The following is a 24,866-nucleotide window of genomic DNA, read 5'->3' as shown; positions in this document are numbered from 1 at the left end:
ATGTACCTGTGCAGGGCCGCCTCGCAGGCGCTGGCCGCTCGTCTGAGCCGGGCGCCCTCGTCCGCCGGCCGCCTCGCGCAGCGCGGTACGTGCCGGGTGCGGGGAGGGGGCGGCGGGGGACGCGCGAAGGTCGCGGGCGGCGGGCCGGTAGCGGGGCTGCGGGAGGCGGGTGCCTTGCGGAACGGCGGTCCCGCCGTCGGGAAGGGATGCCGCGGCCGCACCGCCGGCCCCGTGCCGAGGTAAGCGCTGCAGCCCCGGTAGCGGGGCGGACTCGGCCCCGCGAGGCGGGTGATACCGGGCGCAGTCCGGCGCGTCACGGCAGGCACTGGGCTATCGTCGCTCGCGACGCTCGTTTTGATGAGCAGCGCTATGTGGTGAGACGTGCGTCGTCGCGGATGGGGTCGCGAAACGCAGCCGGGTGCCCGCGCGGCACGTGTCAGGTGTGAGTCCTCCTGATAGCCGTATAGGGGAACCCCAAGGCCGTAGCGAGCATCGCAGCTCGGCCGTGGTGGGCGGAAAAAAATGGCTTGCGCTGTCATCGCCGTGCTGTGTGTGCTCCGATGGCGTTGTGTAACCCTGCTCTGCTCACGTCCCGGCCAGCATCTGAAGGTCAGCTGGGAATGTAACGCTGCGAGTTAAAAGCAAAAGGCTTCATCCTAGAGTTCTCTGCTGCTGAGGAATTTGATACCTCTGCTGCTAGTGAGTGCAGCAAGAATGACTAAAGGCAGGTTGATCCTTTTACTTTCCTTAAGCAGGACACGTTTGTATGACTGCACCCAGTGAGTGGAAGCTGCCAGGCATCAATCATTCTCAGCAAATCGTAGGCTCACTGGGAGGTTGCAGATGTGCTCCTCATTCAGTTAGGCAGCGCTCCCTGTTCTACTTCATTGTCCTACAAGCTATATCTCCCAGTTTTGCTGTAGGTTTTTCAACCGTCTCTCCCCATAATAAAGTTCAGGCTCCGTAGTTCTATTTTATGATCGTATATTAGCATCAATTTCGCATCACTGTAAAGAACGTTTCTTTGTAGCACCTCTTCGCCAGATGTCATCTGGGAGCGTTCCTGGCTCTTCTGGCGAGAACATGATTTACTATCTCATCACTGGGGTTGCTGCATGCGGTGCTTTGTTCTACGTAAGTAGGGGGGCTGTCTGTGCTTTCTGAGCTGACGTAGATCAAAGTGTGTTCAGGGTTTTAAAAACACGGTCAAAAAATAAGATCTGTTAAGAGAATGTGAATGTTGTGGCATGTAATTAAGTACAGTCGCATGGAAAAATCAGTTTAAGATAACTAATGAAACGTTGCATATTTCTTGCTTATTTCACTGTTGTTTTGGTGTGTGTGACTATTGAGATTCTTGGGGGAAGATTCGAAGTTATGTGAAATGGATTCCTCCAAAGATGGATTAAGGCATCTGTCTCTAACACCTTGCCTCTTCTTGCCAACTGCGAACGTTAAGAGCATGGTGCAGTGGGCAGGACGGATGTGAAGGAAGCTGTTTGAAGCTGGGAGGGGAAGATTAGGAACCGGCTTAATTGGGGCGCAAAAGAAGATAAGAATATTAATTACTTAGAAAAAGCATGCTTGAGCTTTGTAAGCACCAAGTGCTTTCAAGCTTTTCCAGCAGTCTTTCACCAGCCTTTCTCTAAGTTTATCAGACTGTGCTGCAGGTCCCTAAGGCCTTTATTTCATAGCTCCCTTCCCTCTCTGAGAGTTGAGATCCTGACTAGCACATCCCCTGAAGGCACAAGTTTCTCTCTTCCCCAAAAATAGCATGGTGAGTGGCATGTACTTGTCCACAATACCATCGCTCTTGTGTTACTGCCTGGCTGAAAGAATTACGAATCCTCTTGGTGCCAGCTTTTTGATTAGTAGTTTTTTTAATAAAAATAGAAACCTGAGCATAATTGCCTTTTGAAATATTCTGTTCAATCTCTGCAGCACTATATTTTCTTCCTAATTCCCATATGTTTCATTAATGTGTTAGTGGAGAAAAATGGACTTTTAGATATATTAATGTTGCTTGCGATCATTTGATATGCCTTTTACGATGAGCAGTAGCACTTGTTTGAAGCCCTTTCCTCTCCCATTTATTTTGTTTGGTAAGCTCTGTTAGCTATGTATTATCTCATGTGTGTATATGAGTTAGATACGTATTTAGATATGCTGTTTTTCAGACCTACAAAGTAGTCGGTTCGTCCCGTAGCAAGTACATTGAACATGTGAATGTTCTGCACGAGAGAGGACAGAAACACAAAGCTGACTCTTACAAGGGTAAGTGGAACTCCTCTCTCTTGTTCTCTGGGTACGCGAGGATCCAGAGCAGATTTCTGGTTTATCTGATCAGGCCTTCACCATCCGAGTCCTTGTCTGCTTTCTGTGACTTGGAGCAAAGACTGTCCTGCTCAAATGTTGGAGATGGGCTTCATGTTTAGGCAGCAATCCTGTGACCAAGCTGCAGTGTCTTTGGATGAAAGGAGTTAATGTGTGAACCACTACTTCTATCTTGGGTATTTTCATTTGATATACTGAAATCTTAATGAACTTTGAATGCTGTCAAAATCCGATCTTTTGTTTTGCGGTAGTGCTGGGAAGAGATGACAGCTCTTTCTCAGTGAACAGGTTGTTTCCAGGCCACGTGTGTCAGGAGACACCGTGGAAATGTTGAGTTATGAACAAAAGCAACCAAATAAATAGGTGAAGGTAGTAAATAGAACCTGTTTCTTGTCCCATTGCTTGGATTGAATCCTTTTTATTTTAGGTCTAAATGAAAAGCAGACAGCACCTCAGTGTATGTAAATCCTTACATAGTCCTTCATGCTTAAATAATTAGACCAAGTTAGTTCAGATGCTTGTAATGGAATGTTGTCTCTGTCCACATCAATTAGTGTTACAGCACAGTTAATCTGAAAGATGGAACTTGACAAGCGTGGCCTTGCTATCAAAAGCAATTATAAAAATGGTGTGTAAAGGACCTCGTTGTGATTATTGATTTGCCACTTTGAAAAAAAACAAACCTCCTAAAAAGAATAAGCACAACTTTTTAAAACGTGAAGCCGTAGCTCTGGAAGCTGTCACTTATTTTTTTTCAGAGGCTGGCATCTGGAGAATTGATTGAATATATTTGCATGCTCAGAAAGAATAGGTCGGAGTATGAGTCGAAATTTCTTTTCCGGAGCAAAATCATCCTTTAAATTGTCTGCCTCTAGAATGATTTATTTACAATTTCTTAAGGTTCCACAGCATGCTCTTTATTTTATAAACTTCAGAACTAGCAGATTTTAAGATTTAAAATGGCAAAGTGCTTTAATTTATTTTAAGCTGCTGGGAATGATGCAGATCTCGAACTTTTAGTCAGCAGAAATGTTGGTTACAATTTTAGTGCGCTTCCTTCTCGTCCCCAAAGCAGAAAATTGGGCTGGGACCCAAGTACATTTTTTTCTCCCAGTGACCTTGCCTTCTGCTCTTCAGGGATGAAACCAGAGTTAGGCCATTGCAACCAGAAGAACATAGTAGCATTAATTACACTTCCCAGGCCACTCAAAATGTCAGCACATTCCCTCTCCTCTCTTAGGGTTCTGTTTGCAAGGTACTGAGCTTTAACCCTATTTTACCAAAACGTTGCGCAGGATACCAGCAATCAGTGATACTGCAAGCCCCTGGAAGGCTAGAGCTGTGCGGCTTGAGACCGTGATAAGAATGTTCAGTGCTGTGTAACTTAACTGCCGCTTCGGGCACTCTACAGACATCCCATGATCTGATACATTTTGTTGTTCAGTAATTTACCTAAATTCATGGCAGATGATTGCTATGAATAATGAGAGGCAGGAAGAGGTCTAAAACTCTACTGAGCCATCCGGTGAAGACCTCTGACGCTTGTTTTCTCTGTTAATTTGGATATTTAGACTCCTGACTAGATGCTCAAGCCCGAGTTTTTAATTGGACTCGTGACTAATTCCAATTCACAATACGAAACCACTGTTGAATCAGCTCTTTTTTCAAACCTTCTTCGTTCCTAACTGTATCCTCCCCAATGAGGTTTCTATGCTTACTATTCCAATGGAATCCTCTCTGTGCCTTCTCAAAAGATTCTTCCCCCTCCTTTCTCCTTTGCCCTGTGTAGTCATATTTCGGTGTGTATCTTGTCATGGCGTGTTGCCCCAGTGTTGCTTTTCCCAACACTTCCACTGCAGCTTCTTTCTCCCTGTTTTCTTTAGATTCACTTAAGTCCTTACGCTGTTTCACAGCAAGCATTGCTGGTTAAGAACTATGCTCTCAAAGTCATCCAATATCATTTAGGATCGTTTAAGTTCAAGCTTAAGTTAGGCTGTAAAACTGTTGGTAGCAGTGTGAAATGGAGGAGAGTAAAGCAGCATGCCAATCAGCAGGCTGTGCCGTGTTTGCACCCTGTTATGTAGTAAGAGAAGAACATTGTGCTGGAAGAACTTAGAACCAGGGCGCAGCTGATCAGAGGGTGTCTCTCCTGATCCAAGCGACTTTGGTGGTTCTTCATTCTGAGGAAAGTTCTCTCCTCGTGCCCCAAAACAAACTGTCTGTTGCTAAGACCTTGAGGTAGCAAACAGTGTCGACAAAGTGAATGAAACAATCAAATGTCATTGTAGGCTTTTCATTTAATGGTATTTTAATTAATTATTATGTGACATAAATGACATAATAATAAAAAAACAGCAAATATTCTGCAGCTCTTTTGATCTCAAAGCTACTCTGACATAAGGAAGGATTTTAAAATGCCTCTGGCAGAAGCTGAACGTGAAGTAACAGTAGGACATTTGGAACGTGATTCACGATTTGAACTGTGAAATGATGCTTGCCTTGTGGAACATTCTACTTGCTTATTTAGCAAATAGTGAGTTTTGCCTTCCATTCGCATGTGTCTCCTTTAACTTACTCTGTATTTCCTACTTTTTCAGCGATGATTTTTCTTTTTAACTTCATGCAAGCTGATTCAATCTGTCTAATCTCTGCTCTGCTTTTACACTTTCCAGACTAAAATACAAGGGAAATCTCTTTCCAAACCTGAGGAAGTTAAACACCAGGGACAGTCCTTCACCATTGCGTACCTTGCAGCCTACCCTGGGATGACTTTATGCCTTCTGTTGTAAAACTCCATCCTTGTGAGACTCTAAAAGAAATACCTATGTTTGCAAGGCCAAACCATATTGAGCTCCTATTAATCTGCTTTGCAGAAGGCAGTGCTGAGATCGAGAAGCTGGCTGTTCTGAATGAATGCACCCTATATTTGACTGTCCAATAAATTGTACTGAATGCTGAGCTTGGCTGTTAGTCTGTTCTTTGTGTAATCGATGTAGGTTTCCTGAACTATAGCGTTCTCTTAAAGGGACATGGTCAGGTTGTGCAGTACCAAGCTTTGATTTTTGCCTAACAATGAGTAGACTTGTGTTAAAACTTGAATGCAAAAGGGTTGTGTTTGTGTTGGCGTAAGAAAATCAAGAAATAAAATTGATTGGTTCAATTTATGATCAAATACTCTTCAAATGTTCAGAAAAAATCTGACTATGTCTCTTCAAGTCCTTTTCTTTTTTTTCTCACTTAGTTCATGCTGTATTGCAAATTTTATTTCCACTTCTGTTTTGTCACCTGGTGAATTGGGTCTGGTAGTAAACTTGCAATGGACACTTGCTCTATAACTTTGTTGATCTTAGTGCATACTTGCATGGTGTTTGTGTACTTTCACTGCTTTGTGCTGTTAGTTTGTGATGACTTGTCTCAGCCGAGTTGTAAATTCACACGCTTGGGAAGAACTTGGTTTTTCTTTTCTACAGGGTGTGACCCACAGCAGTAAGGCAGTTCTTTGAGACAGCTGGGACTTCATAAAATGAAAATGAGTCATAGCTGGTCATGTCAGTGTTGGACACTGTCTGACTAACATGCTCAAGTTATTTTCTTATTTATGTACCTAATTTCAGCAGGAATCCCTTGTTTCTCTCTGTCCCACGGATCTTTTCCTTCTTACTTGAGTGCTACGGCTTTTGCAGTCCAAAGCCTGGTCACAGCACAATCAGTGTAGCTTTAAAGGATGCAGGATGAACAGGGATAGCAGAATATCTCTGGTGGCACAGAGACGAGAGATGCCACAAAACCCATCTGAAAGCTAATTTTGAGTTGGGCTCTGAACTGTTGTGGATACTGCCAGCCAAGGTTGCCGCTTTGAAAATAGCCCTCCCCAAACAGAAGCCGTGCCTTGAGTTGCAGTGCTTCTAACGTGTCAGCCCTACTGATAACACATTATGGAAGAGCTTGTAAGTATGCTACCGAGGGGCTTATGTGTGGTGTGTAATGACACTGCTGGGTGCAAACTGGGCAAGAATCCACCTCCCTGCAAAGTCAGAGTGCATTGTCACTGACCCTTTTGATAGAATGGGATTGGAGCAACACTTGGTACGATCTGCTTCCTATCACTTTTTTATTTTCATCCTTCCCTGCATCTCCACCTTTTGCACTCAGTTGTTTGAAGCCACACTGTGTGATAATATACTCAAGCAGCTGTGGCACTTGGTAGTTGAAAATATGGTTTCTTTATCTTGTAAACATCTTTTATGGTGTCACACTTGGATGATAGGGGAGATTAAGTTCTGATATAATGACTTGCTCTGTAAATGCTGGTCCCGAATGTTAGTTAGCTTCCCACTTTAAAAATTGAAAGTGACGGTCAAGTATTCTGTGAATTTGTATTGCATGCATGCACTTTACACTTTCTTTATTTGTATTAAATAAACCTTTAAAAGGTGGTGAAGAGGAGACAGCTGAAGTCACTGGAGCGGACGTGGCCACAGAAGAAGCCGATGCAACAACTGCTGCTGGACCTGCGGCGCAGGAGGAGAGTTCTGGGGTTACCCCAGAAACTGGAGGAGAGAGTGACTTGCCGGCTGCAGACACATCCACTGCTGTGGAGGGGGCACAGCAGGAAGCTGCTGCTAATTTAGAAGCTCCTGCAGTGCAAGGTTAATCTATGAATGCGGTTTTTGTGCGTGTGTGTTCAGTTTTGAAACTCTGCTTCTCAGGACAGTAGGAAGAACAAACACCAGCATCCCTAATGGAGATTGTCCTGTAGTGAAAACTAATTCAGGTGTTACCTTGGCATATCATGAGCATAAGAAAGTGATCACAGCTTTCAAGAAGGCAACGTTAAGGGGTAAGCGTGTAATACAATTGATTAAACCATTATTCCTTGTGATCAGATTCCTGAGGTTTCCTAAAGCTTTTCCTAAGATGTTCACGTTGAAGCGCATGGTTCTTCTGACAGTGAACTTCAACAGAATTAGGTAATGACCCACATATTGTTATGACATACCAGATGAAAAGTTTCAAAATGCATAAAACATCACATTAGAACTAAAAACAATTTAGCTGGAGGCTGTGTATCTGGTACTCTTAACTCTGTTCAGAATATTTTGTCAGTCCTTTTTAATTTTAGAATAATAAAGAGGCGACTGTGTCTGTAAGTTGCATCAAATGCAGAATTTTAATTTAACTCAATTTTTAAATTTTGTTACGCAATCAAACTTATTTACTGCTAACCTGTAAGTGTAGAGCAATAACTTTTCCCTCTTGATTGGTTCTATTAAAGTTGAATGGGGCACATCTAAAGCAATTGGAATTATTCGATAGGTAGGAAAGCAGCAAACATTGCCATTTGGTATCCGCAGTTCTTTAAAAGCAAACGAAAAAGAAACTGTTGGCAACTCTGTGATGAAAGAGAAAAATCACTGTAGTCACTGCTTTGGAAAGGACAACTTCATTGGGGCTGTAGTAAGTGGGAATACCAGCGACAGTTTTCAGTTTGATCGAACATGGAACCTTTACTGGATGTTCCTGTTTGACTTGTTTTGGGAAAATAAGCATGCATCTTCTTGGAAGGAAAGATTCAAAATGCAAGGCAAACTGGAGTTAGAAGGATTTCAGCTGCGAGTGTGTGGGGTTACTGCAATACCTTGAAAGGTATTGTGTGATTCCAGTAATGTTTTTGCCTTTTTCCTTGGTGGCTCCCTTGAGGATTCATCTTAGTCGCCTCTTCGACAAACAAACTTGGGATATGGTGCAGCTTTTCATATTGTTGACTGCTATGAAAACTTTGGATATGAATTGGATCTTAATTCTTGTGTGAGTAGTTCTGTGCGAGTCTGCAGGACAATCTATTAAAAGGACAGATTTTAAAATAATGCTCGGTCCAGCCTGTAAGTACATTTGCTGTGACAGTAATAACTGTTTACGTAAAATGTTTATGAGGTAGTGGTTAAATTACTCACAGCTTAGAAAAACCAATCAAGTTATTTCTATGGAAAGTTTGGACGAATTAATTTAGGAAGGAAACATTCTGGTGCACCTTAAAGTTAATGAAACAAAGCTGCTGAGAGAGGTGCTATAAGATGGTCTTTGTCTGCATTGCCCTACAGAGCAATTGCAAATTTTCACTCTTAAGGAGTGGGCATTCACTTGTACCCAGAAGTGCTGGGCGTTCCTTTCACAGTGCTGATCGTGGGATAGTTACTGACTGCTGGGGAGGGTGGGATTTCTGTAAATATTGTAAATAATGTACCTATTGTAAATAGGTAAATATTCCTATTGTTCTCTTGAATACAAAGCAGCAAGGGCTCTAGACTCTTGCCTCAGGAACATTGTAGGTAAGTTGAATGTGAGTATTTAAAGCCAGGCAGGGTAACTCTGTAGCTAGTTACTATTTTAAGTAAAAGCGAACCGGTGTGGTGTAACCATTAGTTACTGCTGGGGCCTAGCAGATGTGTTATTCAGCAGTTATGACTTCCTCCGTCTGTTTTCTCTGGCAACACAGTGGAAGCCCAATGCTAGAACGGTGCTTCAGTTCCAAAGGCGATTATAAGGGATTCTGAGGGCTGTATCCTCTGTCCAGTCTCGCTGCAGCGATGATTCTTTGCCGAGTGGCAAAGCTGGCAGAAATGAACATGTGGGACATAAAAGTGTAGAGATTGGTGTCAGATTGTTGCTTCAGCCATCTTCCTTCCAGCTTCTGTTGAGAGCGTTTCATGTTAAGAAGAACATGTCACATCTCAGCAGCTGTGCTTCACCTCAGTGATCAGCAGCATCTGAAGTAAGGGAGCGTCTGATCCCTGTGGTGTTCCCAGGATGTTACAACTAGGTTTGGAGAACAGGTCTGTTGTGCCACTGGTCACTAATCAAGGCTGTAGTGATTAACTGTGCCTAAGCTACGAGTGAAGGTTCATGTGAGGTTCCTCTGCTAGGACTAAGTTGAGCCGTGGCCGCTGTGTAACCTGAGTCCCATGGTGGGAGGCTGCCAAGGCAGCTGTGGCCCTGTCAGTGTGTCACCTTCGTGCTCCTCTGCAAGCCCAGTCCAGGCCCAGCCTGCCAAGAAACCACGCTTCTGATCAGTTGATGCCTCAGGCCCTGACCTTGTGAAGGTTTTAACAAACACTGTGGGGTCTGAACACAAAAGTTTAAACCACTATCGCCAGTATCCCTTTCCTAAAAGCTGGCTCCAATTGACATTGTTAAGTACAAGAAGAGAGTATTTTGATTCAGAAGTTCTCTGGATGTGTACCACTTTGTTCAGAGTGCTTACCTGTGTCTTTAAAAAGTGGTGGTTTATTTAGAAATTAAAATTATTTTGGAAATACTTTTTGGTTCTGCATTTGACCACATTGATCCTTCTCTCAAATGAGAAAAGAAGCATCTGTACTTTTACTGAAGCAGAGAAGTGTTTTCTCTCAGAACTGACAGGCAAAATGCAGGCTTGCTCTGAAGAGCGCTCATTTAAATTGTTTTGATTAGTTTTGTTGATAGGGTGATACTGCTTCTGCAGATGAAGGGGCATTTTCATTTCCATTAAACCATCTGCTTTTTTAAATGCAATTGTTTCCTTTAAGATAAGGCTTCTTCGGAAATGTAAGTTGTTCAACCAATGGGCAATCATCTCAATGGTCCAGCAAGCAAGTAAAATGAATGTGTGAGCTCCTGTGGATGCTCAAAAATGAGCAAAACCTTGGATGTGGGCACTTAGGGTAATTTCAGATTCAGAAATTTACATTCCATTGCTGGTATCTGGAACCTGGGGAAACACTGTTGCAAAAACAAAACAAAAAAACCCACAACCAACCAAACAAAAAGCCCAAGTATTGTGTTGTGTTACTCTCTTCCTAAGATTTTAGTTTCCTCTAAGTTCTGTTTCTACTTTCTTTATTACTCCCTTGGTTGCTGTCTGATGCTGGTAAGTTTCATGCTGTTTTCCTTTTAATGTGCACTCTATAATGGTAAGTTAAGATCAGTTATTTCTTCAGTGTAACAAATGCTATGAAATGCACAAATTGGCAAGAGACTGTTTGGATTAGGCACTGCTGTTGCATTAGTAATTGTTTCAGTTCGTTGGATTGCTGCTAAAAACTCCTTTTCAACTCAGATACAGACGTTTAAGGTTTTGGCATTACCAGCTGGAATAATGTATGGGAACTATCGAATCATGGCCTGAACCTCTGATGGAGGCAAGCAATGAGTCAGCTGTGGGAGCACAGGTGAAGGCAATTCACCTGTGTGATTGGAAGGGGTGGAGCCTGGCTGCACCTCTCCCGGACTCCATTTGAGGGCTGACTGCCGCTGAGGAAGGATCTCTGTCTGGGTATCGCTCCTCTTGGAGTCTTTTTTGGTAAGCCCGGGATATGGGTAACCTCTCTGTTCATTTTGGATTATCCTCTAACAAGATAATCTTTTCAGCCTAACTTCTCTGTATGCTTATTGATTATATCTCTGTGTACTTGTTGCGTATACAGATAGTAAAACCAATTAGTGCACAGCCATGATTCTTAGATATCTGTAATGTAAGTTCTTATTAATGTTGTGGGTATTGAAGGGTGAGGTCTGTTTTCCACTTATCATTTCAAACACTGTTCTCCCATGGCTGGATTTAGGAGTGGTGCGTAACTATGTTTGAGGAGGATTAGCGTGTGAATGTGCCAGTGTTTTCCATGCTAAGCTTTGAATGACACTATAATGCCAGTTGTCTGCAACCTAGAGAAACAAATATAGGCTGTGCTGGGCAGGAGTCATAGCTTTCTGGACAGAACTTTTGCTGACCCCAGCACACGGCGATGCCAAGCAGAAAAAACACTTGACGTGGTCAGTGTACTTCCAGGTGTATTATTCTGGTAAATTACCAAAGTCTGAGCATGTACCCAGCTGCCTTCTGATCTGTGCTGTGACACCGTCACTATTTGGAAGTTGGCTGAAATGTCCTCAGAGTAGTCTGTGATTGCTCAGACTTATTTGGAGGCTTTTAAAATGGCAGTGCTCTGTAGAATGAACGCGTTCTTCTGGTCTTTTGTGTGACATGTAGGAAGAAGAAAAACTGCTCAACCTGCAGATCCTGGTGACCTTAAGTGGTGGTAGCATGCAGCGTGGGTAGGGTTGGACAGGATTAACAACTGTACCACAATTGGAGCTGTATGTTTGGAGTTGGTGCTATTCTCCCTGCAGCCCTCATCCTTGCAGCTCACCAGAGGCCTTTCATATAAAGTTTATTGCCTTAAGTGGGCCTCTAGATGTAGAATGGTGTAACAGCAGACAAACAGATTAAGGGAAATTCTTCACTTAATCTGACTAAATTTAAGCTTAATTATGAAGTATAATAAAGATTTTCTGTCTTGAGTATCCTCTTAGAATATTTCAACTTTACATTGGTTATGGTAGATGTGGCTAAATGTATTAGGCTTTAGAAAACTGAATTATGTGAGTGTGATCCTATGAGGGCAGTGTTCATAGTGGTGGAAATACCGTTGGCTGTTCCTGCTTCGTATTTATCCGTTTCTTTATCCGTCCCTTGGGCTGCCATGTTTATCTGCTGTCCTTCAGATTGCTGTGTGTTGCCCACTGTTCTCTTATCTTCTGTTTTTCTTCATGTAACTGAGCTCATGGATGACTTGTTATAGCGGAAAGAACAGGAAGATCTCTGTAGTGTTGGAAGAATGGGAGCAATATCATCTGGAGTGAGATCACAGAGCATTTGTGAAACAACTAGGGGACCAGGCCCAGCCAGCGTGGGTTCACAAAAGGCAGATCCTGCTTGACCAACCGGATGTTATTCTATTATCGAGTGATCTGCCTGTTGGATGAAGGAGAGGCTGTTGATGTAGTCTACCTAGACTTCAGCAAAGCCTTTGACGTGGTCACCCACTGTATTCTCCTGCAGAAGCTGGTAGCCCGCGGCATGGACAGGTGCACTCTGGTGAGTAAAGAACGGGCTGGATGGCCAGGCCCAGAGAGTGGTGGTGAAAGGAGTCACATCCAGCTGACGATTGGCCACAAGTGGTGTTCCCAGGGGTTGGTACTGGGCCCAGTCCTGTTCAGTATCCTGATTGATGACCTGGGTGAGGGCATTGAGAGCACCTCAGTAAGTTTGCAGGTGACGCCAAGCTGGGAGGAGCTGTTGATGTGCTTTGGGGTAGGAAGGCCCTGCAGAGCAATCTAGGCAGGCTGGATTGCTTGGCTGAGGCCGGTAGGATGAGCTTCAACACGACCAAGTGCCAGGTCCTGCACTCTGGCCACAGCAACCCAGGCAGTGCTACAGGCTTGGGGCAGAGCGGCTGGAAGCGTGTGTGGAAGAAACGGGCCTGGGGGTGTTGTTGGGCACCTGGCTGAACGTGAGCCAGCGCTGTGCCCAGGTGGCCAAGGAGCCAACGGCAGCCTGGTTTGCATCAGAGATCGTGGTGCCAGCAGGAGCTGGGAGGCGACTGCGCCCTTGTGCTCAGCGCTGGTGATGCCACACGTGGAGAACTGTGTTCAGGTTTGGGCCCCTCAGCACGAGGAAGATGCCGAGGCCCTGGAACGTGGCCAGAGAAGGGCAGCGAACTGGTGAGGGTGTGCAGCACAAGCTTTAAAGGCTTTTAAGGCTTTTTAAGCCTTTTTTTTTTAAGGCTTTTAAGGCTTTAAAGGCTGAGGGAGCTGGGATCGTTCGGTGTGGGGAAGAGGAGGCTCAGGGGAGACCTTACAGCTCTCTGCAACTGCCTGAAAGGAGGCTGTGGCAGGTGGGGGTCAGCCACTTGTCTTGTGGAAGTAGTGATGAGACCGGGGGGAACGGCCTCAAGCTGTGCCAGAGGAGATTCGTGTTGGATGTTAGGGAACTTGTTTTCTCTTGCGGAGTGATGGGGTGCTGGAACAGGCTGCCCAGGGAGCTGTTGGAGTCACTGAGCCGGGAGGTGTTCAAGAGACTTTGAGATGCCGTTCTGAGGGACAGGGATTAGTGGGGAAATACTGGTGGTAGGGTTAGGATGGATTAGATAAGCTTGTAAGTCTTTTCCAAACTTAGAGATTCTGCAATTCTATGAATATTTAGGTAATAATTCTACAAAAGCTGTGTGTAAGTAAAGGCATCAGCTGGTAAATGCAGAGACCGTTCAGTTAAGATCACCTTTACTGAAAAGAGGATTTTACAGCGTGCATGGGGTGGATATTGCAGTAAAAAATCAAAATACAGCATGCAGAGGAATACTCATAGTATTCTCCTTTACTGAAAAAGCCGCAAGTAATTCCTTTCTGTCTACTTGTGGTGGCAATGCAAACCAGTGCAGGAATTTTCGTACTGATTTTTTGGGCAGTCTTTCTCATCGTGGAGTGAAACAACTTTTCTCCAAACCAGCAACGTTGCTACTCTAGAACTGTCTTAAGTGAATAGGTGTACAGATTTAAGGGAGCCAGGCACGCCCCACCTTCTCAGCTCTGTTTATCAACTTCTCACAAATACATTCTTGATCTATTTTAAAATGTGGCAGATTTTGACTTTAAGCAAGTTCTACTGCGCTGCCAGTTTTGTTTTAGTAGCTTTTTGAACTGTCAGCAGGGAATGTTTTGCTCTGAGTGTCCCTATGTTTCAGGGACATCCCAGAGACCCACGGTAGAGCTCACAGAGATTTTCACTGCATGTTGTGTAAAGATAAGCATCATATTTTGGTGCGAGTTGGTCTCTTATAAACAAAACAAAGAGGAAACATGTTCATCTGTCAATAGAATACTGTTCTGCTTTTTCTCCTTTGGAATAACTGAGTGTCTCTGGATATGTCATAGGTAACTTAAATTCTGAAAGCCTTTTTTGGTTCTTCGGTTTGAGTGCATTCTGTGGCTCCAGGCAGATTCCATTGGTATTATGCTGGCTATCGGGTATTATTTTAGCTTTGTAAAGCCAAATTCTTGTGCAGATAACATTTGCAGAAGTAATTGAACATGACTTGCTGTGTGAAAGATAGCGGTCTCCTCATGACTGCTGGGGGGGGAAGGGGGAGGTGTGTGTGGAAAAAATAGAGCTATGAGTGAGATGGTTCAGAAAAGTGCGTTTTTAATATAGTAAGCGTGTAATGAGTAACATAATAAGCAGTGTAATGACACCTACTGGCTATTTTTATTGGTAATCTATAAATTGGTGTTGTTAGACTGCTTAAAAATAATCCCAAGTGGTCAACAGCAAAGCACTGGGAACAAGGAGAGCGCTGCTGCTGTGCTAAGTGGCCAAAGGTGGGGGAAGTATTGCTGTGAGAGTGAAGTTCTGAATTCCCAGAGTGCCCTCCACCCCCAGCTGTGTTGTTTGTGCTTCTAAATGTGGACTTTTCCCTCTTCCCATGCAGCACTGCATCAGTCCATTTTCTCTATCTGCCTGTACTGGAAAGGGTGTTTTGCTTTCACAATGTGGAACGTTTCATCTGCGTGAGGAGTCATTTCTGTACATAAATATTTCATTTGATTCTTTTCTTAGTGATTGTTAACTAGCTGCTACTGTAATGGAAGTTTGAAGACCTAACTCTCACATTAACATGCTTAACAGTGCAGACATGACTCTAGATGAGTGCCAAAGGTGAAGAAGTTAACTTCTTTTTTTTCTTCTCTTTGATCTCAATGTGGTGGGTTGTCTTTTTCTTTTTTTTTTTTTTTTTTCACCTCGGAAAATGGTCAGTGAAACATCACATATTAAATAATAAGTACATATCTGACCTTTCTTAGCTCAGTTTGTTAGCGTTCGTGCATGATGTGAAATAGAACTTGGAAAATCCGCTTTATGAACACTGAACTCTAAAATCTGACAGTAGCTCTCATGCAGAAGGGCTCTCAGGAATGTTATCTTCTATAAAACTTCTTATGAGAGCCAAGTTCTTAACGCATTTCACATCCACTGCCATCAGTGTCTGCTCAAATTGTTCTTTAGCTCCCTTTCACTTGCCTGCTTCAGGATCATCCTGCAGCAGCATCTTGTTTTCCAGGTGCTGGGACGTGGCTGCCAGTGGAAGTAGGTTCAACTTCAGAAGAGAACTGTGAGTCCCAGACAAAAGTCCAGACTGATTCCCTTCTGAGAAGTCCCTCAGGGAAGTTTAAAGCTTGTTTAGAAAGCTTCAAAGCTTTGGGGGAAGATGTTATGAAAGTAGTAGGATCTGAATTCTGAAAATCTACCCCTATGTTGTTGCTATTGGCTAGAGAAGGTCAACGCGTGTGATTTGAAATTGCTTTTTTAAATTATTATCTGGACCAAACATCAGTCAGTCATATGGGCATGCAAGTCCCTGCTTATCATGTTTATCTGTTCTGCTGGGAGAATGCTGAGCTTGCTAACGTTAAGACCAGTCAATTGAAAATCACAGAGAAGGCAGAAACGCAATGCATTTGGAATGCTGTCTGTTCTGTTGCGAACACGCAGAGAAGTCCTGCCTCCTCGATGCTGGAACTTCTTTAATTTGTAGGACTAAAAACTGTGTTCTTAGAGATAGTAGGAATGGTAACTTTGTACTTAAGGAAGATTTTTTTAACTGAAATGGTAGGGATACAATTCTCTGCAAATGGTACTTCTGGGTGGGACTAGATATTGGACACGGCCAACTGGAGCTTCCTAATGCTGCTGCTTTGTTTAAAAACAAAACAAAAGCTTAATTTCCTTTTGTCTGAAAAGTCAATTTCCTTCTCCATACTCGCTCAATTCAAAACAGGTGGGTTTCCAGAGCAAAAGCAGTTGGGCATTGTTTGATGTGTGTGTATTGCGCAGTTGGTTCTTGCCCAATCTTGTTTCTACACGCATAGTTTGGAAGGGCATATTTCTTCTCTAAATAGTGACATGTGGTTCAGGATGAATCATTTGAGATAGATTGGAACGCTCCAAATGTGTTTTTTAAAAGATGCTGAGGAACTGCAGTAATGTTGTGTAGTAGCTGTGATCAAGCAGCTGGGCATTCAGTGCAACAAATGCTACCAACAGTACTTAACTACCGTGTGCCTTCACTGCAGAGAGGCAATGAACAATGCAGGTTATTTTCAAAGCGCATAGAAAATGTACAAAAGCTGATGTAAGTAGAGAAAATGGGTCCCAGTCATTGCTGTGCAAATGCTTCAGGATTTCAGGCTTTCAATCTGATCAGTCTTCAGGGAGCAACACCATCAGTTAAGATGTTATAACATCTCTGGAGCTCTATTTTGAAACATAAAGAAGCTTAAATTTTGTAGAATTGTAGAACTAACGGAAGTGAGAAGTGATTTCATGAAGTTAAATCAACATGCAGGGAAACAAAAAGGAGAAATACCAGAGCTTGGCGCTTTGTGCTACTAGTTGATCAATAAAAGAGGCAGGTGTGGTGATCTGTTGTTATATTTAATGTTCTTTACAGATGTGATACTGGAAGAGAGGGTAACTTCAGATTGTTCTCAGGTAATCATTAACGTGGAGTTGCCCTGGGATCACTGGGATTCCCTAGAGCAGAGAAAAATGTGTTTACCTGGTGAGTGGAACGCAGCATTTGTTCCAAGATGGAGCCTCTTACAGAGCAAGGAATAGACTTGTTTTGGTATATCATGTTCATGTTCGAGATACCTTTCATGTTTAAGGACTGGTACGACACTGTGTTCATCGTGATGCCATCTTTGGGAGATGTGTTGGCAATGCAAATACAGGGGAGGAACACCGCGCTTCTCTGCAAGCTGTTCAATTTGAAATTGAACAACCAAAATCAACCCAAGATCCTCCCCGATCTGTATGCCCTACTGCTCCTTGGACTATGGAGCACACGTGACACTATCCCGGGGAACAGAATGGTAATGTAATGGATGACCACATAGAGTGGCTGATTGCATTTCCACCTAAGTTCTTATTGTAGCAATATGGGGAAGCTAATATCTTGCAAGTGTTATATAGTTTTCTATATCTATACTGATATAGAATCATTGGTGTTGGAAGGGATCCTTAAATGTCATCCAGACCAACTCCCTTAAAATGAACAGGGATGCCTACAGCTACATCAGGTTGCTCAGAGACCTGTCCAGCCTTAGCTTGAATGTCTACAGTAATGGGTCTTTCACCACCTCTCTGGGCAACCTGTTCCAGTGCTTTACTGAACTCCATATACTTATATATATATATATATATATATTTTTTTTTTTTTTAAGATAAGCTTTTATGAGGTTGATGTGAGGCACCTTCTAGTTGCATATATGTCAAGAAATCTGCACTGGTAGCAATAATTACAAAATGAGCAGGACTTATTTTCATAGCGCTCAAAACACCAAACGACTTTCAGTAGCCAGTCACAGTGGCAATAGGCAGTGCTTAAACGATCTTCCTGGGCCAGCCCAAATCTTTGCTGAGGATAATGTGTGAAGCAGTGGGTAGTGACTGCCTAACCTGCCACGGCTGATATGGCTGTGGGCACACATATTCTGTATATGAGCTGTTTCCAGCCTTTTCCTCTTGAGAAGAGCACTTGCGGTGCGGCACCAGAAAGGTCCCTCCAACAGAATTCTGTCGGTGTGCACTCAAAGGGTAAGTGTGAGTGCTGCTCCACTTTCTGAAGGATCAAAGTACAAGGTAGAGTGTTCTGAAGTGACCAGGGACAATTGCTCATATGTACAGACAAACATTTTCAAAACTGCAGTGCCTAGGTTAGGATGTGATAGGAGATATTTTACTGGAGTAAAATTTGGAATATAAATAGTGGATATTATGTTTGATCTTCCTGCAGAGTGTAGACACGCGTAGAGGTACTAATGAATAGACATAGTATGGACTTGACTACACAAATGTATTGCCTTATCCTTAAGGAGAACTGAAAAATGGCTAGTTGGCAATCATGCTGTGCTGGAATTGCAGCCTGGCCCTCCAGCCTGAAGTTAGGACACTTTTTTAACATTAAGTCTCCTAATTGCTTCTTTGCAAGGATGCACAGAGTATGAGTGTTACGTGTGATGCTGTTGATCAAATGAGGATTATTTCTACGCAATCTTAACCATCGGTATTTTGCGTGTCATTAACAGTTAGGGAGAAAGCAGAAAATAAAAGCTGTAACTGAAAGAGAACGCACAGCTTAGGATCTTTTTTCTCAATGTGTGGAAGCAGCTCACATTCATATCTTTTTGCCTCAGGGCTAGGAAGAGTCAGATACCTGTTGTGACATTTTATGGAGTTCCGCTTGGAGAAATGTATTTGCATAGCAAAATGTAATCATCTTGTATACCCTGTTGCCTTCAATTACTTCCAACACACCTGGTAGGCGGGCACTTTGCTCTTTGTGAGCCTGACTGCTTTCCCTCTCTTGTGCTGGTGAATGGAGGGGGAAGACAAGACAATTATCTGTCTAATTTGATTCATAGAAACTGTGAGTGAAGTCTTGGATGTTGCAGCTGCTTCTGCCCCTGAGGAAAACTTGGACAATGTTGAGGAAGGAGTAGCCTCAGCAGCTCAAGAGATGTCTGACACAGCCACGAGGAACCAGGACGCTGATGCTGAGGAGTCGGGGAGAGCGTCAGAAGGTGCTGGAGTGCAGCTGGGTCTGAAACCTTTTATCTCCAAAATCACTAATGGTTGTTTGCACTGAGCTGGCTGAAGTGACGCCTTGTGTTGTTAGTGGTGACGTAGAGGGAGCAGAAAATGTCATTTTGGAACTGTTTGCTGTGCATTAGAAATAGATGCAAGTTGGGGGCTGGTGGCATTCGAGCTCAGTGCCTGCCTAAGTGGCTGGGAGTGAAGTTCCCTTCTGCTACATGGGATGCAATATGCTTTTTTATAAAGCCTCTGACTTGATTTGGAAGGCACCATCTTCTTAAGTTACACCACTGTGAAGAAAAACATAGAATGCTCTATGTGCAAACCTTAGAATGTTTCAGTGCAGCTATTAAGGATTGCTCTTCAGTTTGAAAGATAGAATAGCATGCAAAGAAAAATGTGTGTTAAGATCTTCACAGCAGAGATTTTCAAAGCAGTATTGAGGTTTGGCCCCAAAACTCTATTACGGCTAGATGTATTAAGTTTTAAGGAGAAGTGTCTGCATGCCCAGTGTGACTTAGGAAATCATATCCCCTTAGTCCAAAGGATTCTTGTTGTTCATAGCTGAGAAAGTTATTTCCTTTGTTTCTGCGTGTTTCTGTATGTATTTGGTGTTTCTCATTGGTGTTTTGTGTCCACTTTCAGTTTCTGAGGAGGAGAAGGCACCTGGAGAAGTTGATAAGGAACCCTGAAGGTACACAGCACAATTGCAGCAGGAGGTTTCCTGCAATCCCCCTTGATGTCTTTCCCTGGTAGTGGCGATTGCAGCATGTGGAGAGTCTGCATGTGCACTCTGATGGTGGATTTGTATTTCCACACACTACAATGGCCCAGAAAAAAAAAAAAAAAACAAACAAGGAAAAAAGAGGAAGAAAGTAGTACTTGTTATTGTTTAAGAATCATTGTTAGCATCTTCTAGATGCCTAGGGAGCAAAGCTTTCTCAATTCTCAATCTGGGTATTTGTTTAAGGAATGCTTAGGTATCATCAATTGTGTTGATTACTTCATAGAGAAGAAGTATTTTGTCCATATTTTCTTATTCCATGTGACTCTTTTTTCAAAATGTACAGTAAGATGCTAATAGAACCCCAAGGGGAAAGAAAAGCTTGGCTACAATATGAACAAGAAGCTTGGTAGAAAATGTATTAGTAGAAGCAAAAGAAAGCTAAGCAAACAAAGCTCTCAGGTCAGGAACTCTGCAACTTGTTTTTATTCTGAGTTAGCAATTAATACACTGGTTATTGGAGCACCAGTACAAGAGGAGAAGGAAACAGAGGAAAGAAGGTGTTAATTTTCATTGTGTCCTCAAAAAGCTCGATGTCTACAAATCCTGAGGACATACAAACGATGCAGTAGAGAGAAAGTTACGGTGTTTGGGAGTGTTTATTTAATCCTTTTTCTCCACCTGTCAACATCCTGCTGCCCTAAAAATTGCACCACTGTTATGCTAGTTGACATTTAAAAAAATACTACTAATTCAGTGAAGGGGCAGTAACAGAGGAAATGATCACTGAAGCCTGGAATTGATTCTGAGAGTTTGTCTGAATAAGAATACGCTGTTGTTGCCCTTTATTTTGAGAGTATGGAGCAGTTCTGTGTGTGGGTCTCAGCCCCAAACTGGCGCTGCCGTGGAATTACTTACATTGGTGGTCTCAGCAGACGTTATTGCTGGACTTCATGCTTAAAGTTAAGTGAGAAACTATTTGTAGGCTGAAGGAGTAGTGAATGTGCCCAGCGTGCAGGGAAATAACTTACACCTGAGTTGCAGGGCTGAAGTCAAGGGATTCATTGAATCATGCTTTGGTGGGGGTAGCTGAGCAAGTTCTTACAAGCCATCCGATGAGTAGGATTTACGCAGCAGTAGTGTTTACGTGCTGTAGCTCACGTAACCTGCAGTCAGAAATACAGTGTACTTTGTATGTTTGCAAAGAAGCAGACGTGATGAACAAAGTCTGTTGCTAAACATCCATCTAAAATGCATTCTTTTTCTTTTTTTTTCCCAGTGAGCTGCACTGACGCCTTTGAAAAGTTTACCAGAAAAGTCTGTGGCAATCGACCAGCTGATTCCTGTGAGAAACCTCAGGCTCTTCCTTGGAGACATAGAACAAGCTGTGCAGTTTGTCTCACCACACGTTACATGTTAGGACCGGTGTTCATTGCTGCAACAGACAACCTAATACGACTTAAGTTAGTTAGACAGGCGCTGCTGTCATTAACAACTCTGCTTTAGAAAGTAGCACCCAGCACCAAGTGCCAGAGCGCCACCCAGCATGCAACAGATAGATGTGCTAAATGAAGCAGTAGGCTTCACCGTATCCCTGCCAGGTGAGCTTGTTCTAGTTCCTGGTTGTCCAGGTGTCTACTTTTGTTTCTTACTTTAGGTCCAAACTGCGGTGCTTCATTGTGCCGCCATCACATTCCGCTCCAAAATGGAAGTTAAAAGTTCTAAGCAAGTTAAAACCTTATGCGAATTACCTGTTTGCAGTTGTAACCATTGGACCTTTGGCTGTACAAAACATCTGGTTTTCCTTCTGTGTAAGCATTTTACATGCTATGCTTCCTCGCACCATAGAAGCCCAGAGTAAACATTTTTATAGCTCTTGCTCTGAGGACAAGAACTGTGTGCATGTAGTAGCAATAAGTACTGTATTGCAGCTTGACAGAAACAATGAGCATCAAAAGAAAGCTGGTTGAGGTTGTTTTTATTGCTCAGAGTGGTGGCTCATACTTGGGGGTGCTGAGCCCCCTTCCTACCAAGCTTAGTTCGGTTTGTTATAATCTTTGTTTTGTTCTGCCTTAGCAGTAAGTGGCATTAAAACAAACAAACAACAAAACAGCATTGAGAGAAGACTCTTGGACAAATGAGCAGAAATGTAGGCTGTTGTGAAGCTCCTCTCAGAGCTGGCGTGTGGCTTGCAAAATCCCCATAGGTGGCTATGGCACAGGTGTTTAAACGGATGAGGATCTTTAGGGTCTAATGAGGAACAGAATAGCTATGGAAAATCAGAACAAGCAGTTTGTGTCACAGTACTTTCCCTCTGAGAGGGGCGCGTTGCAAGTGGGACCAAATGTGAAAAAGAGCAGGGAAAATTATCTACAAGACCCTTCACAAGCCAATAGCCTTCACACTCCCCCCCAGTTTCTTGGCTTGTCATTGTTGTCTTAATAATGAAAATATCTCTAATAATCAGTTTGCATGCTGATGCTGTCCTAACCCTGTTCTGCTATTTGCAGGCACACAGTTGTGTATCTACTAAAAAGTGTTTACGGAGATCCTCATCAGCTAGCAAGTGTTGCAGCCATCACAGCATAATAATAATTCTAAATGAAGCCTACATAAAGTATAGTGTACACAATTAATATAGTAACTCTGAACCAAAAGGTCTGACTGCTTTCTCTGCAAGCAGAAATTTGAAGAGATGCTGGAAGGGTAATTACAGTGTTATTCCTACCCATTGTGTAGAGAAAGTCATGCTGTTTCCTTTATTTATAGTAAATAATTAGTGTCTCAACAGAAATATGGCCTAATGCCTCTGCACTTGTTTGTAAATACCTGGAATAATGCTGAAGCAAAATCAGGCTCCGGAGCACCACAAAGTTCTCCTACTTAAAGGGTAAAGCCTCTGTGATTAAACTGTTTTTACAGACAGAGCTACTGCAATAAAAGTCTAAGGTTGATATTTGTTGGTTGTCAGTCTGTAGTTATCTGGTAGATTAAACATTCTATGTTAGATAGATGTGTGCTCTTAATAATACTATTTCAAATTTAGCTATTTTCAATAATAATTCCCAGTGGAATAAAGCTCTAATTTGTACACCTGGCTGTAGGGTTTCTGACTCTGTAGGACTTGCTGACTGCTTCTTAACCTCTGGAGTTCTTCAGGTATGTGGCAAACAAACCACAAGGGGTATGTATTAGCCCAGGGTAACTGATGCATGAAGAACATATGGGGTGCATCTCAAAGCCTATCATCTCTCAGTTTCCAAAAAAATGTAGTCGTTTCAGGGTAAGCCATATATATATATATGCTTCGTGTCAGAGACCCTCTATACACTGCTTCTGAAGGAAACTAGAAATGCATTATCAGCTTCAGCTGTGATGACAGTGCAGCGTGGTTTGCTTCAAACTCATTTACCCTGCATTAACAGCAGATGTCATGTCCTGTAGTAGGAAGAGGGCAAGACTAAATGAGATGGGGAGAAAGGCTGTGCTTGACAATATACTTGAAATCCCAGGGTAAAACTTGAGAGTCTTGTCTTTGTCTGAACTGCCAAATGCTTCTCTGTGCTCAGCAAGTGTCTGCAAAAGCAGGCAGTGAAGCGTTTACCTCCCTCTAGCGCTGGTTTGTGAAAGGGTGACCACCTGCTGCTGCTAGCAATAATTCGCTTAGCTGTTGTGCTGGACACAGGTGAAGTCCATCCAAGTCTCAGTTGTACCCTTTCCCATGCTCATATCAATATACAATTTCGTTTTTTACTTCTTAAAAACATAAGACAATTTATTTAAATAGGCATCTGAAACTGCAAGTTGGTGCTCAAAAGTTGGAAAATGTGAGGGTGAAATGCCTCAACCAGGATTTCTTGTGCCTGAGCATCAAGGTTTGATGATGTGATTAAATCGAGTTTTTACTTGGTTGTTTGGTAAACAAGCAAAACAAACAAACAAACAAACCCCAAAGCACTGCACTGAGCACTGGAGCTGTGTTTCTTTTCCATCTTTCTCTCCAGTTTTGTACCAACCAGCCCCCCCAGCTCCTGTTTTAGCACAGGAGGGGAAATACACACAGCTCCTCCAAGCTGAGTGACAACCTAGGAGCTCAGTGGTTTGTTCTGTTGTGTTTGCTTGCAGATGGTACCAGCTTGGAGGTGCAGCTACTGCAGGCACTGTTTCCTGTTTGCTGATGATAAGAGATAAAGCAGTGTCACTTACAGAGCACAGGCACACATGGGTTGAAGGGGAAACATGTAAAGACACAAGGTATTCTGTGCCAAGGGATGCAGGAGCAAATATTGCTTGGTCTGCCACCTGTGGATTAACTAGCTTATTTCTGGAGTGCTGCCCCTATTGTCACATGCTCAGTTCTACTCTTTGGAATGTTTTTTTCTTGGTTGCATGCTGCTGTTGCTCTGCTTGCTGCTGCAGCAAACAGGTGTGCAGAATGAGAGAAGTAAAGTTTATTCCACAGCCGTGATCAATGAATGGTGTGGTAGTAGCAGGATTTTCCTTTGTTCTGGTCTTTACTCCTTCTCCTGGGATGCTGTGGGAGCTGTTGGCTCCTCCAGCTTTACGGGGACAGGAAGAAGGGCTTCTGATGCGTACTGGCTTCATTACACGTTCAGTGTCATTTAGTTATCTAGAATCTTGCTTATTCAGTGATAAATAATTATCCTTATTTTAGACCTTCTTGAAGTCTCAAAAGATGCAGGTGAGCTCTAACTATGCCCCAGCAGAAGTTTTGTACAGAAAACTGTGCCATCTGTACCCTATCTCCCCTGTTTGGTATTGACTTCAGCGTGCAAACCAATTGAATTAAGGGAGAAAATATGAGGAAGTGGAAGAAAAGAGAGAATTATGCATATCCAGATGGTAATTTCCACGTTTCTTTCCCTCTCTGTAGTTAACATACAGAGGTCTGCAGAGACTTCGTAGATCACTTTCTTGTGAGCTGATTTTCTCCCGCCTTCCTTCTTTGTCAGGCTACTTTAGTTCTTCAGTAGTGACTGGGAAATTCTGTTCTCCACTGAGGGCTACGTGGGGGCAATTAACCATTGGTTAACATGCACTCACGTAATCTAACAGAAGAGGGCACTCCATCAAAGGCGGTAGGGATATTAAAACGCAGAGCAGAGAAAGCACTCCCCAAAAGCTGAAGCTGAGCAGGAAGAATTAAATGACGTACGATTCTGCTCACTGGGTTGTTTTTAATAAGCTGAACTGTACAGCTCCTTTTCATTCTGCTCGTTGCAGCGAGCAACTTAGTTCCAGGGCAAACTGTGGTGTTGAGGCTGTTGTGGCAAGATAGAAGCCAAACTTGGAGTTAAAGGCTTGACAGTTCTTGGCAGC

At 43.1% G+C, this 24,866-nt stretch overlaps 1 protein-coding gene across 8 annotated transcripts; it reads left to right on the top strand.

Moving 5' to 3' along the window:
• Positions 1-22,482, top strand: LOC122157351 (mitochondria localized glutamic acid rich protein). 8 transcript variants are annotated; one of them, XM_042812950.1, is made up of 7 exons: positions 1-85; positions 1,031-1,134; positions 2,178-2,274; positions 6,768-6,983; positions 18,631-18,807; positions 19,448-19,496; positions 20,806-22,482. In XM_042812950.1, exons 1-6 carry the CDS (start codon positions 1-3, stop codon positions 19,492-19,494), a joined length of 726 nt encoding a protein of 241 aa, XP_042668884.1. In that variant the 3' UTR covers positions 19,495-19,496; positions 20,806-22,482. The 8 variants fall into 8 exon arrangements, 1 of the variants encoding a protein (XP_042668884.1); XR_006167890.1 differs by lacking the exons at positions 1-85; positions 1,031-1,134; positions 2,178-2,274; positions 6,768-6,983 and adding exons at positions 12,970-14,731; positions 15,267-15,317 and having other exon boundaries at positions 16,656-18,789; XR_006167886.1 differs by lacking the exons at positions 1-85; positions 1,031-1,134; positions 2,178-2,274; positions 6,768-6,983 and adding exons at positions 12,970-14,863; positions 15,267-15,317 and having other exon boundaries at positions 16,656-18,789.
• The last annotated feature ends 2,384 nt before the right edge of the window (positions 22,483-24,866 follow it).

Source organism: Centrocercus urophasianus, unplaced genomic scaffold (assembly GCF_019232065.1).
Source record: "Centrocercus urophasianus isolate 14NV4802_14NV808 unplaced genomic scaffold, USGS_Curo_1.0 seq_1313, whole genome shotgun sequence".
Classification (NCBI taxonomy): Eukaryota; Metazoa; Chordata; class Aves; order Galliformes; family Phasianidae; genus Centrocercus; species Centrocercus urophasianus.
The sequence above is the reverse complement of the archived record's forward strand: the minus strand, read 5'-3'. Positions and strand labels throughout refer to the sequence as shown.

Excerpts from the sequence above, each read along its gene's own strand:
- LOC122157351 (XM_042812950.1), top strand. The coding sequence starts at position 1 with ATGTACCTGTGCAGGGCCGCCTCGCAGGCGCTGGCCGCTCGTCTGAGC. Across the intron at positions 1,135-2,177 it reads CATGCGGTGCTTTGTTCTAC|ACCTACAAAGTAGTCGGTTC; the intron begins GTAAGTAGGGGG and ends GCTGTTTTTCAG. Across the intron at positions 2,275-6,767 it reads CAAAGCTGACTCTTACAAGG|GTGGTGAAGAGGAGACAGCT; the intron begins GTAAGTGGAACT and ends AACCTTTAAAAG.